Source organism: Leopardus geoffroyi, chromosome B1 (genome assembly GCF_018350155.1).
Source record: "Leopardus geoffroyi isolate Oge1 chromosome B1, O.geoffroyi_Oge1_pat1.0, whole genome shotgun sequence".
NCBI classification, from domain to species: domain Eukaryota; kingdom Metazoa; phylum Chordata; class Mammalia; order Carnivora; family Felidae; genus Leopardus; species Leopardus geoffroyi.
This window is the reverse complement of record NC_059327.1, coordinates 125,914,248-125,930,314: the sequence shown is the minus strand read 5'-3', so window position 1 is coordinate 125,930,314 and position 16,067 is coordinate 125,914,248. Positions and strand designations below refer to the sequence as shown.

The 16,067-nt window shown below is 38.8% G+C and overlaps 1 protein-coding gene across 2 annotated transcripts in view; it reads right to left on the bottom strand.

Moving 5' to 3' along the window:
* The window catches only part of UNC5C (unc-5 netrin receptor C), a 362,776-nt gene that overhangs the window by 112,176 nt on the left and 234,533 nt on the right, over positions 1–16,067 (bottom strand). For both annotated transcript variants that reach the window (XM_045472350.1, XM_045472359.1), the window contains exon 3: positions 14,973–15,116. In XM_045472350.1, coding sequence (XP_045328306.1) covers positions 14,973–15,116 — 144 coding nt within the window. The remainder of the gene's footprint in view (positions 1–14,972; positions 15,117–16,067) is intronic.

Genomic DNA, 16,067 nt, shown 5'->3' with positions numbered 1-16,067 from the left:
TATTGAATGTGAGAAGTTTTCGAAAGATTATAAAGCACAGAACATGTAATAAATTATAACAATTTCTATTATTAATACTCAGAGAGGTCTGGAATGAAAGATTATTACTCATATGAGTAAATTTTCAGCATGTCGTTTTCTTGCATACTTTAGCCATATTGTCTATAAACTATAGTATCTAATATTCCTTATTGTCTTTTGGAATTTAAGGTTTATTGCTATGTTTTTCAAACTTATGTGTCATGTCCCCTTAAAGAGTTATGAAATCAATTTAGGGGATTGAAAAACAACATTAAAGATATGAAACCGAATGAACAGAAAATGCCAAGATGTGTCATACATAGCATTGTGTGTGTATATATGTATATACATATACATATACCCACACACAAACACACATATATATCTGTGTGTATTTCTACGTGTAAGAAGACCATGATATAAATATATTTTTTTATTGTAGGTCACTGTGAAAATCTGAAAGTTCTGGGAGGCAAGATAACATTGTAGCTAAGAGCAGAGTCTTTGCATAGAGAAAACCGGGTTCAGAGCCAGCTGTGTGACCTTGAGCACACTCTTTAACCTTTCCTTGCCTTAGTTTCTTTAGCCGAAAAATGGGCATAATAGTTACTATATTATAGGTTATATAGGAAGACCTATAAAATCTTAACATCGTGTGTGCCTGGGATATATGTGCCCAAAAGATCATATTCCCCCACCCCACCTTTCCCCACTGTATTAGCAAATGTATTACACTACACAGGTATTAGGTATTATCATTACTAGTCAAAATAAATATAATCAAGTGAGACAAAAAAATTATGAGTGTGACGGGCTAATTATTGAAGCTGATATTTCACAAAGAGAAATCCAAGGACTGCCATTCTGTGCTTGATAACAATGCAGATTTCATCTCAGGTTGGGCCTTGGAAATCTACACTTTTAAATGGTCCCACAGGTGTGTTTTATATACAGCACTTAAATATGTGAACCACTTAATGACTGACTGTTGATTATTTATGGAACACCCATGATACGTATGGTGCTGGGCTAGATCTTGTAGGCAGCAGAAGGGAGGCTTTGGGAGGTTGTGGAAACCAAGCAAACTTGCTTCTGCAGTGTGTTTCTTACCACCTGGTTCTTAATGGTCCCTCTACTGGTATTTCCAGAGTGTCAGCAGCAGAAAGCTCTTGTATAGGCTGACGGCTGACAGCATCTAGCACAGCTTTCGAAATTTCACATGTATCTAGGGACCACGCAGGTGACAATAAATGATAGAAAGTGAGGCACAGAATTTTTTTTTCTTGAAACATGATGCCTACCCAGGCTACCTTTCATTTCTAAATTTTAATAGTGACAAGAACACAAAACCAATCCACTTTACTTTTTGCTCTTGTTACTCAAGCAGTAAGTTGCACGTTGCCATAAAGGAATGCAGACTCGGGCCCACAGGCCCCATATTTCATTGGTAACAGAAGCTGGTAATGCCCGTCATTATGTGAGCTTTTTTTCTAATCCTATAGTTTGTTAACTACTTAAAATTTATCAAGAATTCTTGCGTGGGCCAGTATTTTGAGGGCCGAACCAAGAAGTTGGTAAGCTATATTGGGCCTATGAACTGCCACTTTGAGACGTTGGTCTAGCAAATTCAGTGATGAGTGTGTCAAAGTTAACTTAATGTTTCTTGTGGCTTCTTTCTTACCTCAGAGACAATTCTCTGGATTTCTCCCCATAGCTCTTCTTCCTTCTGACTCTCAGACGCTTAACCAAGAAACAGACCTTGGTGGGCAGAGCTGTTTCTGTTAGTAGGATTCCATATATAACATTTTCCGAATTCACATTGTATAATTATTAATTTATGTTCCCTTGCGTACTTTCAGAAATAATGTTAGGCAATAAATGTTAGGATTTCAGAATATTAAATAAATGAAAACGATTCCATTTTAAATAAATGGAAACTATTAGCACATGAGTCAGGAGAAGCAAGAGGTTTCTTGATGGCTGGAAAGACACTTTGTAATTATTTCTGTAATTTTTGATGACTACATAGGATAAGTATGTTCCCACATTCTTTTCTGAACCAGTGTCTTCATTGTTATGGTTGCTATGTAAACAAAACCCTGAATCTCTTTCAGGTAAGTAGGAACGTGTCCAGAGTGGTTATGATTTCTTCTCAGCTCTTGTTCTTTAGAGTAGAAATAGCAAACATTCGGCACCAGTGCCTTCCATGACAGTGTAAGTCATTATATTCTTTTCTCTGGAGTCTGGATTTAGCCTCACTTAGCTTCCCCAGCACAGAACCCTGGGAGGTTACAACTAAGCAGGAGTTACCATTCAAGATATGTTGCAATTTGCATTCCCAACTGAGAGTTCACTACACAAAACTTTCTGATATGGGGTGTGTCTGCATAGTTATAGCCATCTTTCTAGCAGATATTACATCACTGTTAAATTTCACTTTATTTTTTATTTATTAAAAAAAGGTTTTTTTAATGTTTGCTTGTTTATTTATTCATTTATTTAGAGAGGGAGAGAGACAGAACTCGAGTGGGGGAGGGGCAGAGAGAGAAGGAGACACAGAATCTGAAGCAAGCTCCAGGCTCTGAGCTGTCAGCACAGAGCCTGATGTGGGGCTTGAACTCACGAACCACGAGATCTGACCTGAGCCGGAGTCAGTCGCTTAGCTAACTGAGCCACCCAGACCCCCTCACTTTATTTTTCTTAATATTTATTTATTGATTTTGAGAGAGGGAGAAAGAGAGAGCACATGAATGGGGGAGGAGCAGTGAGTACAGAACCTGATCCGGGGCTCAATCTCACAAACCTTAAGATCATGACCTGAGCCGAAATCAAGAGCCAGAGGCCTAACCTACTGAGCCACCCAGGTGCCCCAAGTTTCACTTTAAGAAGATAAAGTAAATAATCCCAGCCAATTAAATGCTATTTTATTTTTTCATTTTAAAAATTCTTTAGGGTCAAATATATCTCGGTGCTTGGTGCTTAGTACATAGGAGATCCTTAAAAAATGTTGAATTAAAATCAATTTCCAAAATAATCTGGTAAACCCGTTTACTGAAGATCTGGAAGCAATTTCTCTTATGCTAACTATACAAACTCTTTGAAATTACACAGTTCAACCCCCTTACTTTATAGATAATACATCTAAAACCCTCAGAGGTTAACTTCCTTGTTCAAGTTCAGCAGCTATTTACTACACAATGCTTGCATTTATTTCTTATAGAAATGACCACAAATTTACTGACTTAAAATACCCAAAATTTATTTTCCCATAGTCTGGAGGCCAGCAATGTGAAATCAGTTTCACTGGGCCACAATCAAGGAGACAGTAAAGCTGTACTCCCTCCAAAAGTTCTCTGGGAGACTCCAAAGCTTGCCTCTTCCAGATTCCGTGGCTGCCAGCATTCTTAGTTTGTAGTAGCATCGCTCCAGTCTCTGCTTCTGCAATCCCATGGCCCCTCCTCTTCTATCTGTGTCAAATCTTTCTCTGTCTTTCTCTTATAGGGACCTCTGTGATGGCAGTTAGGGCCCACCTGGATAATCCTGGATAACCTCTCCCTTTCAGGATGGTTAAGCACATCTGCAAAGAGTCCTTTTCCATGTAAGGTAAGGTTTACAGGTTCCAGGGACTAGGACCCTGATGCCTTTGGGACCATTATCCAGCCTACCACAGGGGTTATGAGTGTGCAGTTGGATCCACCTGCCTGACTTTAATCCTGGTCCTGTGTGTTCAGAGATTTATGTGCTTTTGTTTATTCATCCGTAGAATGATAATAACTACAGTACTTATCTCACAGGGTTACTGTGAAGATCAAATAAAGTAATACACATAAAAACCCTTAAGAGGACAATGCTATTACCTAAAAGCCCTCTACAAATGTCCTCACTCAGATATCCATTCCATCCAGCCCCAGCTGTCAAACTTTGATAGAGTTCCTGCTTATACTGATATTTAATTAAATAAATAATAATTTGTTTATTTACGTATTTATTTCTTTCTACCAAGAAGCCATACTCCAAGTATCAGAATTAAGCTTCTTGCCTCGCAGACTGAGCAAGTCTTGACAAAGCAGCTCTCGATCTAGAGAAATTCTGTGCTTAGAAGAGGTCCACGTTGCAGTTACCTGTTATACTTTCTGACCATCTTTTGTACCTTCTGACACAGGTCTGTCTTCGCATCAAGCAAATATAGCTGATTTACTATGATTCACATTTCCATACAATTAATTCTTTTACATGTTTAAAGAACAGAGAGGTGCTGAACCTTTTTTTTTTTTTTTTTTTTTACTTTTGAAAAATTTGTTTTAATGTACTTTCAAAGTGCTCCTCTAGTGAATAAGATAATTCTGTGGTCACATATAGTCATAATACTTACGCTCTTAGAAGGAAAAGAAGTATCTTTCTTCCAATAATGATAAAAGGCACTAATTATGTTGTCATAGTAGAGTACCACTTATGCTTAAATCACCAACTCTGGCTGTTAATGGGAAGTGAGTGCTGTGAACTGACCAGTACAGCATATTTTTTTTTTTTTTTTTTTTTTAATTTTTTTTTTTTTCCAACGTTTATTTATTTTTGGGACAGAGAGAGACAGAGCATGAACGGGGGAGGGGCAGAGAGAGAGGGAGACAGAATCGGAAACAGGCTCCAGGCTCTGAGCCATCAGCCCAGAACCTGACGCGGGGCTCGAACTCACGGACCGCGAGATCGTGACCTGGCTGAAGTCGGACGCCTAACCGACTGCGCCACCCAGGCGCCCCATAGTACAGCATATTTTGAGAGAACTAGATCAGTCTTCTGAGCTTTGGACACTTATTAAAAGTAACAAATGCCAACCTTAAGGCCATACAGCCCTAAACAGTTTGCCATGGTTTTCTTTTTCAGGAATAGATTATCTTATCTTGGCTAGAATTTTTAAAAAATCATGATTTTTTTTAATACATATATTTAGCAACTCTTACCATGATTTTTAAATGTAAGGGACACAATGTCTACAAAATATGAGATGAAGTTCTCTTTCCCACTTGCCTTTTCTTCTCAAATATTGTAAAAAGATAAAACAAAACAAACAAAAACAAACAAACCAACATAAATAAACTATATGAAGTTTCATCTATAATTAGGTTGAAAAGTCAAGCATTGTCACAAGTGTGTTTAAAATTCAGATTCACCATTTCCTAAATAAGTGACTTGGTCAAGTGACCTAAGGCTTCCTACTCACAGGACTACTGGGGGCTTATATCAGAGTTTTATTTTGTAACCTATTTTTTAAAAAAGTAATGTTTTTGACAACCCTTAGGAATTTACTGAGAACACTTTCATAATACTTCAATACAGGGACAGAGGTTGGAATGATCTTTAAGGAAATCAGCAGAAGGATTATCTTGGCAATGTCTTTAGTTTTACCCAGGGATGGCTATCCCTTACTGCACTGAGGTCATTTAAACAGAGAAATCCTAAGTGCACAAATCCCCTGCAGAAGGGAAACATAATTTCAGCCATTCTTCTTTATTTCTTGGCTTTGGGGCATTTATAGAATAAACATATTGGTATTCAGTTTTGCTATAGGGTTTTTTAAAAAATAAATATTTTAGAGCTAGAGCTCCAAATGACATCCATTACAGAGAAGAGGAAGGGAAAAACCCATACAAGCCACTCTTTTATATTCACACTGCATCTTTAGTTTTAGAAAAAAAATGATTATATGCCATCACAATATTTTTTAAGGTATGTCTTAGGGATAAATAATAAGAAACATGCCAACTTTATGGATGAGGAACCAGACATATCAAAAAGTTAAGGCTCTTTTCTCAGAGTACAAAGAAATGAATGCAATGATTGCAGACAAGCTTTTCTTGCAAATAAGCAGTTTAGCCGTAAACTTCCCTTTTCATACAGCATAAAACATTACTTTAATGGCACATTTTAGTCCAGTGGATTGCCAGCCCTGCCTATAACACATAGATAGCTGATTTCTCCCAAAATGTAACTTATGAGACAGTGTTCTATCAACTGGTCGTCTACCTCTCAGAATAAACATGAGCCGTGAATGTCTATGGGTTTGTGGGCCTCTACGAATCTTGGGAATTTCTGTCCAAATACAATAGAAAGTATGTTTGGAAAAACATAGACTGATGAAATCAGGTATGTGTTATAGTTTTTAATCTTCACATGGGGACCACGTGATGAACTATTTAATAAAACAGTTGAGATTTATATGGAACAAGAAGAAATTTATTGTTAAAGATTTCCCTCTCACTATCTAAAAAAATCTAAATTGTGCAGTTAATCTTCTCTAATTCAAAGTCTGGCCTCTGTGACTTATCACTGGCTCGTTAGGGTGCTTAAATGATTGCACAATGGATCATATCAAACCACAGTTCAGAACTGAATGTTAGGAAACAAGCTATTTATTTGGTGTGCAGGCAAACCTGCTGGGCTGTATTAAGATACTTGGTGTTAGGCTACCAGATTCTGTCATGGTATAACCTAAATCTTTCAGAACACCTGGTTCAAGACATATGTTATTTGGCTAAATAACTATAATTTAGTATAATTTAGTTTTGTTTTCTGCCGAGGAGACAGGTTGGAAATGGAAAAGTAACATATAAGGACACAAGCAATGGCTTCTGTGTATATAAACCAACGCAATAATTCACAAGAGTACATATATTTAATTAAAGATACTGCTCCCCCACACCATAGAAATTTTAATTAATGAATTCCCTTAAGAGATATATTGAGTTCCTACACTGTGCCAAACATCACTGTAGGCATTTTGAATTCCTCAGTGAATAAACCCAACAAAAATCTTTGCCCGTGTGGATCTCACTTCCTAAGGGGGTGAGGGAGATAGACCACAACCCGCTAACATAATAAATAAGCAAGTATATAGTAGATGAGAATTCAGTAAGTGCTACGAAGAAAATAAGTAAGTACAAAAATGTGATGGAGGCTTGCAGGGGGAGCACAGAGGCAATCACTTCAGTCTATCGGATGTCCTTGAATTACTTGGGTGAGAAAACATTTTTACTAAAAGAACATATCATTAGCATTGAACAACATCATCACTTTGTCACATCTTATGCTTTCAGTGTAATTCAATTTCATTCCATTTATTTATGTCTTCAGTTACTTAGCACCAACCATTTGCAAAGCACTATTTTTAGGCATTGGGGCCACAGTGCTAAAGAAAATAAAGTGCCTGATATTGTGCAGCTTATATTCTGGTGGTGGAGACAGTCAACATAAAAGCAAACAAATAATGATGAAGAGAAACACCCTCAAGAAAAAGAAAGCAGGTTTGGGGTTCGAAGAGTGACAGAGTTGGAGTCCGTGGATTTTAGGTAAATTGGTCAGCGTTGACCCCAGTGAAGAGAAATCTGAATGAAAGAAGAAAATGGGCCCCATTTAAGAGTTGAGGAAGACTCTTCCAGATGGTAAGGAACAGATATTACAAATAGCTTGTATTTGAAATGAGTGTATTGCACTCAGGAAACAAGGAGACTGGTGTGGTTGGAGTAGACCAAGCAATGGAGAGAGAGAGGAACCCGAGGCCTTATTACACTTCTGCACTAAATAATAGTGAGCTTCTGACATTATGCCTATGGAAAAAAAGACAGTTTTGTGAACTACTACCTGACATAAACATTATTGTCCTCCCCTCTCCTATTTGTACCCAGAGTGTTCATTAAAGCTTGGACTCTGTCGAGCTGGTCAGACCAACTTCTCCATATACCAGCTGTGAACTCAGGCAGGATTTTTTAATCTCCCTTTGTTGTCGGTTTTCTCATCTGTAAAATAGTGATTAGTATACCTGTCACATAGGATTGTTCCAAGGACTGAATGAGCTAGTCCATGTAAGTGTTGGTCAAAAGATATAGACTTTCGGTTACAAATGAATACATTCTAGGGATATTTTTCTGCAGCACAGTGACTACAGTTAATCACATTGTATTATGTATTTGAAATTTGCTGAGAGAATTGACTTTAAGTACTTTCACTAACAAAAAAAAAAAAAGATAACCATGTAAGGAGAAAAATAAGGTGATTGAAACAGTGTCACCATTTTTATCGTTATTCTACAATACTTCTGTCCAGTAACATTGCATGGAGCTATCAAGCAATTGATGTGGGGCTAGTCTTAATGCAGAAGAAGTTCTATAATTGTAAACACATCAGATCTCAAAGATCCTTGGACAATGCTGTTCTGGATAGTATGCTAGAAACTACAGACTCATAAATATGAACAAGGCTTGGTCCAAACCCACAGGTGGTCACAAGGTGGCTCTGGTCTCAGGGAAAAGGACAAGGGAGCTATGAGAGACAGCAGAGAGGGCCAACCTAATCCTCCTTAATTCTTCCCAGGAACTATCAAATTCCAATCTGTAGCCAGTGGCCTTTGTGATTTATTGGTTTGCACACAGAATAAAGAAGACATTCTTAGGAACCATCCTGCCACTCCCAGGAAGACGGATTCTCTGTGCACATAAATCCACTGTAACTCCTCAATTGTAGGGGAAGGGTGACCATATGGAGTGTCCCTCCATCCTCAGGCAAGGGGGAAAATTACAATCTAATTGTATGTGAATTGGCAGGGAATTTCGTCCTCTAGGATTGAGAACCAAGGCTTGAGACATGAAGTTGTAAAACAAGAAGATACTGTTTAGTTTTTAATGTTAACTTAGTATTGGTAAGTTTCAAAATGCACAAATAAAGTTTAAATCATTATGTCTGTTGTAATGAACACCTATTATCATTCACTGAGGATTTGTTTTGTGTCTGGCACTATTCCAGATGCTTTACAAGTTTATCCAATTTAATCTTGAAATAACCCTATCATTTGCATTTCACGGTTGATGAAACTAAGGCTCAGAGAGGTTAAGTCATGTGACCAAGGTCATATTAGTAAGTGATGGAACTAGGATTTGAACGTAAGTCAGCCTGGGTCCAAAACTTGTGCTCTAACCAGTCCACTGTGCTACTGACACTATTATCCCTCCCCACTAACAATAACAACAACAAACACATCCCCAACAATCACCACAGCAAAACAGCAGCCTTAGTGAAATCAAGACATATCCCAAAGAATGACAGTGTTTGTTGACATTTTGCCTGAATTACAGTCCTGCCTTAATACTAGGAATTTTCCCATTGGCTTTATAAAAAGAGGCTGGAAGAAATGACCTAATGAAACTGGTAGCTATCTTACCATAAAGGCTCCTTGGATAGTTACTACAGTGTCCGTTTGAGGTCTCTCAGAAGAAAGTCCTCTCTTTGCAATGGAAGCCACAGCTCCCACATAAGACCCCAGCCCTCCAGTAAATGTGCACGATTTTAGAGCAAGCATGTCATGTTCTCAGCTCATGCCTGGCTAAATTCTAACTCTTAGGTTTCCTTTTTTTGCCCCTCTGTCTTAATTGTGTCACAAATTAGTTTTATATTTTATATAGTTTGAATAAAATATTATAAGCAGATAAACAGAGCCAATATTCATTCCTGCTTTAGAAACTTCTGAAAATAGAGCTTTTTAATGAAAGAATGATGAGCCTCTCCATCGTATACGTGAGTATACATCTAATTAGGTGAGAGGTAACTGCATTTATTTAACCTTAGCATCACAGTTATCTCTGTCGGAGATAAATTTAAGCTTTAATTGCAGTTTATGTGATGGCCATCTGTCAAATATTACTGGGCAAAGCCCCACAGCTCACTTGAAACAGGGCAAACTAGAAAATTTGCAAGTTTGTACAACATTAGCACAAACTCACATTGTAGGAATCAGCCCTGACAGAGATCACCGAAATTTAACCCCTCCTTTTTTAGCGTCATAAAAATCTACATGAATAAATCTTTACATGTTGGATGGTCGTCCTCGGCCACACACATATGAATTCAGTAAAATATGGAAGTACAGGCAAACCGCTCTCCAGTCTTATTGCATGAAGATGAAAAGGTGTTATGGGAAAATTAACCTCTTACTAGAACAGTTTGTTTGGTTATTATTTGAAAATGTCAAATTATAGTCAGTGAAGTTTGTATAATATGTTGCAAAGAAAGATGGGGTTCTTACAGATATTTAATATTTATGTGGAGAATAGGGACATATATATATAGAGTGTGTGTGTGTAATAATATATATATACATACGACATATACATATATTGTGTACTATGACATGACGTATATATATTTGTGTATATATATATATGAAATTGGCACAAGATATTCATCACTTGGAACTATGCAGCCCTTAAACTTCAGCTTCTAGCCAAGCCAATTTAATATGGAATATAAATTGGCAATAAATATTTATTGTAACTGATATTAATGAACACGTAACAATGAAAGATAAAGATACAGTCATATCATTGTGTTGCTTTTGATTGTAATTAGAAGCTAACTTTGTTGGGTTTCTTTTATATATATTTATTTATTTTGGGGAAAGTGCAAGTGGGGTTGGGCAGAGAGATGGGGATCTGAAGAGGGCTCTGTGCTGACAAGCTGACAGCAGTGAGCCTGATGTAGGGCTTGAACTCATGAATTACAAGATCAGGACCTGAGCCAAAGTGGGACACTCAACCGACGGAGTCACCCAGCTGCTCCTAGAAGCTAACTTTGAATTCATTTAAATATTTGACCAAAACAATTAGTTTCTTATTTCCTTTAAAAATGTTTGAAACTACCTTTTTTCTTCATGATTAATAAAGTATTCAAGATTTGTGGCAGATGATTGCAGTGGATATGGGGTATGCCACTGAGACCCCTTTTTAGGGCTGATCCCACCCATTGGGAGTGTTGCCCTCAGCTGCTGAAAGCTGACTTGATCCAGGACACACAAGCAGGTAGGGGCCCACATCCATGGACTAGTCTATGTGGAGGAATAAAGCCCCACTAACCCCCTATATCTCACGGTGGGGCAACTCTAAAGGGCCATTTGAGCTCCAGAGCTCCCTATGGGGCCATCCTTTGTCCCGAAGTTCAAGTCCCCCTTCTGCTCAATCCTACTGCCCACATATCTCCACCAGTATTGTCCCAAAGAGTACTCTTTAACACCCTCTCTGTGTGCATGTCCTATCCCAGAATCTACTTCACAGAGAATCCACAAAAGACAGAGGAAAATCTCCATAGATATGCTCAGAGAGGAAAGATTAATGTATAGCATTTTAATAAACTTCACCGGGAGATTTTTATTAACAGTTTTAACTCAACAAAATTTATTAAATATCTATGATGTTCTAGGCGTTAGGCTAAGCACAAAAGATACAAAGTTAAGCAAAACTGAATTAAGCAGAATTTATCTCAAAGAACTTGCTGGCATGAAACACAGACATTCCAACCAGTGAATATAATTTAGTTGAGACAAGCCTTGTGTTAAGAGAATGGGCAAAGTGTTCTGAAGGCATAAGAGAAAGGGATGCCTGTCTCTCTGGAGACCCAGGAGACAGGAAAGAGTTCATGAGGACGTCTGAAACAAACTCTTCAAACATCTCTTGAATCATTCTTTCCTCTCTTTCTCTCACATCTCACATCCAATCTTTGAACAAAAGCTATTACCTCTGCCTTTAAATGTAAAATAGTCCTCCCTGTCCACCATTCTGCTTTCTGAGGTTTAAGTTACCCACCGTCAACTGCAGTCGAGGAGCGGTTGTTCCCTTTTCTGACTTATCATGAGAAGGCTGACAGTAGACTAATACCACATCACGACACCTGTGCTGTTCATCTCCTGACGCAGGCATTTTATCACCTCACATCGTCACAAGAAGGAGAAGGACAGCACAATGAGATATTTTGAGAGACAGTGCACGCTCATAACTTTTCTCATAGTATATTGTTATCATTTTTCTTTTTTAAAAAATGCTCATTTATTTTGAGAGAGACAGTGTGAGTGGAGGAGGGGCATAGAGAGAGGGAAAGAGAGTATCCCAAGCAGGTTCCATACTGTCAGTACAGAATCCAGCGTGGGGCTTGAACTCATGAACTGTGAGATAATGACTTGAGCCAAAATCAAGAGTCGGACGCTTAACCGACTGAGCCACCCAGACACCCTTATAATTTTTCTCTTTTTTCTTTACTTATTGTTGTTAATCTCTTACTATGCGTAGTTTATAAATTAAACTTTCTCATAGGTATATATAGAAAAAACAGCATGTATAGGGTTTGGTACTATCTGCGGTTTCAGGTATGTACTGAGGTTCTTGGAACACATCTCTCCCCCTCCCCCCTCCCCCCTCCCCCCACCCCGGGGAAGGGAGACTATTGTATCTAGGATCCAGGTTATGCCACTTTCACTGCTGCTTATCTATGCAAGCTTACCGTCCCTCATAGACACAGCCTCATAACTGGTCTTTGTGCTTCTACTCTTCATCTATTCTAAACACAAGTCATGATTCTGCTGACACGGAAGTCAAATCATGAATTCCTCTGCTGAAAACATTCTAAAGTTCTCTTCTCAAAATAAGAACCAAAGATGTTACACCTACAGTGTCCTGGGCCATCTGCCTAGGATAACCAGCACACTCCTGCCCCAGGGTATTTGTATTTGTGACACTTGCGGCTCCCTCTGCCTAACTCCCCTTCCCCTCCCCCTTCAGGTTTCTTCGACTGTCAGCTTCTTCCAGAGGAATTCCCTGACTACCCTCCCTGAGCACAATATACCCCCCTTTCCTGCTTTACTATTTAAAACAATTTTTTTTTCAACGTTTATTTATTTTCGGGACAGAGAGAGACAGAGCATGAACGGGGGAGGGTCAGAGAGAGAGGGAAGCACAGAATCGGAAACAGGCTCCAGGCTCTGAGCCATCAGCCCAGAGCCTGACGCGGGGCTCGAACTCACGGACCGCGAGATCGTGACCTGGCTGAAGACGGACGCTTAACCGACTGCGCCACCCAGGCGCCCCAAAACAATTTTTTTAATGTTTATTTATTTTTGAGATATAGAGCACACGGTGGGGGAGGAACAGAGTCAGGAAGACACAGAATCTGAAGCAGGCTCCAGACTCTGAGCTGTCAGCACAGAGCCTGACACAGGGCTCAAACCCACAAACTGCAAGATCATGACCTGAACTGAAGTCAGGTGCTTAACCCACCCAGGCACCCCTACTTTTCTCTGTAGCACTTACCATCTGCTCTGTGCCTGATTAGTATTTGCTTTATTTAGAGTTCGCCCTTGTTTACCCGAAAGTAAAACTCCATGAGGGCAGGGATCATTACATGTTTGCTTTTGGCTCCATACCCAATAGGTACAACTGTCCCAAGAACAGAGTAAAAGCTTACTAAATATTGTTAAATAAATGAATGTTTACAAAAATGAAGGGAAGTAAGAGAAGGATGAAACCCTTCACTGTGAACAGTAGCTGGAAAGCATGGAAATCAAAGTATTTCAAATGTACTGTGACTAAAATGGAAACACTCTTTGTGATTGACACTGAAAATACAGGTTGCATATATAAACCATGAAATATAGTTGTCGGGGGCCGAACTGTTCACACGTTGACGTCCTAACCCTCAGGACTCCAGAATGTGACTTTATTTGGAGATAAGGCCTTTAAAGAGGTGATGAAGTTACAATGAGGCCTTTAGGGTAGCTTTAATACAATATGACTCCTGTCTTTATAGGAAGAGAAATGCGGGCCAGGACGGTTGCAGAGGGAAGACAGTGCAAACATGTGGAGACAAGCATCCACGAGCCCAGGAGAGAAGCTTTCAGAGGAGACAGCATTGCTGGCACCTTGATCTCAGACCTGTAGCTTCCAGAACTGTGAGAAGAAGATTTCGGCTGGTTAAGGCACCCAGGCTGTGGTACTTTGTATGCCAGCCCCAGCAGACTCGGACGACGGCATATGGCATTAATGGTAAGGAATTTTTCCTTTATCTCCAAGCTACTGTAACATTTTAGCAGGGAGGGAAGTGATCTGGGCAGAGACCTGAGTTTCAGGAAGACTGCACTGTGGTAATATGGAGGATGGTCTAGAAAAGGGAAATAAGTGGAGCCATTGAGACTGGCTGGGGCGTGTTTGCAATGGTTGGGATCTAGATCAAGTAGGAGGGAAGGGAAGAGGCAGGTACGGAACTGGGAGAACCCTCAGAGCCAAGACTATTGGGACACAGTGACGTGTTGGGAGGTGATACTGATATCCACCACAAAACAGAATTTAGTCAAATGCAGACATTCAAAAGAGTTCAGATCATATAATTGACATGGATTTCAGTGGTCTCATACTTGAGAAAACTTCTCAGTATGGAACCTTAAGACAGATTAAAGCAGCATTCATTGCTGCTCAAGATGTGAATAGCAGTCCTTGAGAAGAGGGGCCTGCAAAAAACAGCTGCAGGCTACATCTTTTTCTTAGGGATAATATGTATTAGCATATTTAAAAATCCGAGAATTTTGCAATGAATAAACCTATTTAACTTGGCCCCCAAAAAACTATTTTCCACATTTATTTGATTATGGAACGCTTTTTTGTGAGGCACTTCCTAACCTCTCCCTAAACATGAATACTCTAGAATTTAACACAGTTTGGAAAACAGTGCTGTGTTTTGATGCACTAGAATGGCTCCAAAAATGAATAGAGAAGCTTTGTATGGGTCATTTCTATTTCCAATAACAAAACTAATCAACATTGTCTTAACACACTGGCAGAATAAACTTATTAAAGGAATACAGTTTGGTTTTCCTGTAGCCTAATTATTACCAGATTCAAAAAGAAAATTTAGAATCTTTTGAAAGTACCACTAATTCTTTCACATCCCTAAAGACAAACTAAAAGCGTCTTGAAACAACAACAACCACAACAAAATGGTATCCTGGGGACTTAAGGGGAAAGTGTAGCTCAAATGCAGAAATCTGGGAGTTTTGACTACGGTTCTTTGAATTTAGAGCAGTTACGGTCTACATTTTTCCACCTTCCACCGGTTTCTGAAACCCATGTGGCCCGTGTGCCATGACTCACATGCGATGCGCACATAGGCCTTCCTGCTCTTTGTGGTGCCCGCCGAGCTCCAGGCCACACACTGGCACCAGTAATCTTCCGGCCCAAAGAGTTCTTCCACTTGCTGGCGCGAAATTTCAATGCTCACTTCCCGGACAATGAGACCTGCCAAGAGAAAGGAAGATTGAAGTCAGGAAAAGACTGGTACTAACAAAACTCAAACCATCACACCGTGTATTTCCCCCGAGTGATCCGTCTTGATGCCATAGATCAACACACCAGGTACCGTCACTGTCCACCTGTGATTTTTCCTCAGGCCCCAGTTATTGGACTCTCAACTTTTTCATTTTCTTATTTGCTATCTCCAATCTGCTTTCATCAGAAGATGAAAGTCGAACAGATCTATCACTCCACAAAATTACACCTTTTCTCAAATAGCCTGACAAACATTCACCCTCCACTGAGTTATCTTCCTTGGTTTATTCAAACATGAACTTGAATTTCACATCTCCTAAGGATGGTAACCAAATTACATAGGTTGTGGAAAGATATCTGTGTGCTGTACATAACCTTACAATACCTAAATCTTCCTAACTCTTCACATGAAATGACAGAGATTAACCTAAAACTATAATCATACGTATATAAGTCACAAATATATATAAACACATATCACATTTTATTATAATATCGTCTGGTACCAAAAAGCTATATACAGTTTTACAACACCTTGTATAGTTTTACAGTAACTAAATCTTCCCTTAACTCTTCACATGACATGAGAATGACCTAAAACTATAATCATAAATGTATATATAAAAATATATATGCCAGGTTTTATTATAATATAAGCTAGTACTTTATAAATATGTGGCGATTATTTAAAACTAAGTTATTTTAATAGTTGCATTTTAGCTATTAAGGCACACAGTTTTCTTTAAAAAATACCAGCCTTAAGTTAACAAATCCCTGCTATTTTATCCAAAGAATGTGTGACTTTAAAGTTTTCATGCACAATATTTTGAAAGCCCAAATGTTTCTCCATAATTGTAATGTAACCAAAATCCTCTGAAAGTGTCTTCCAGCTAAAATGCTCAAATAATTGGATTTTATTTT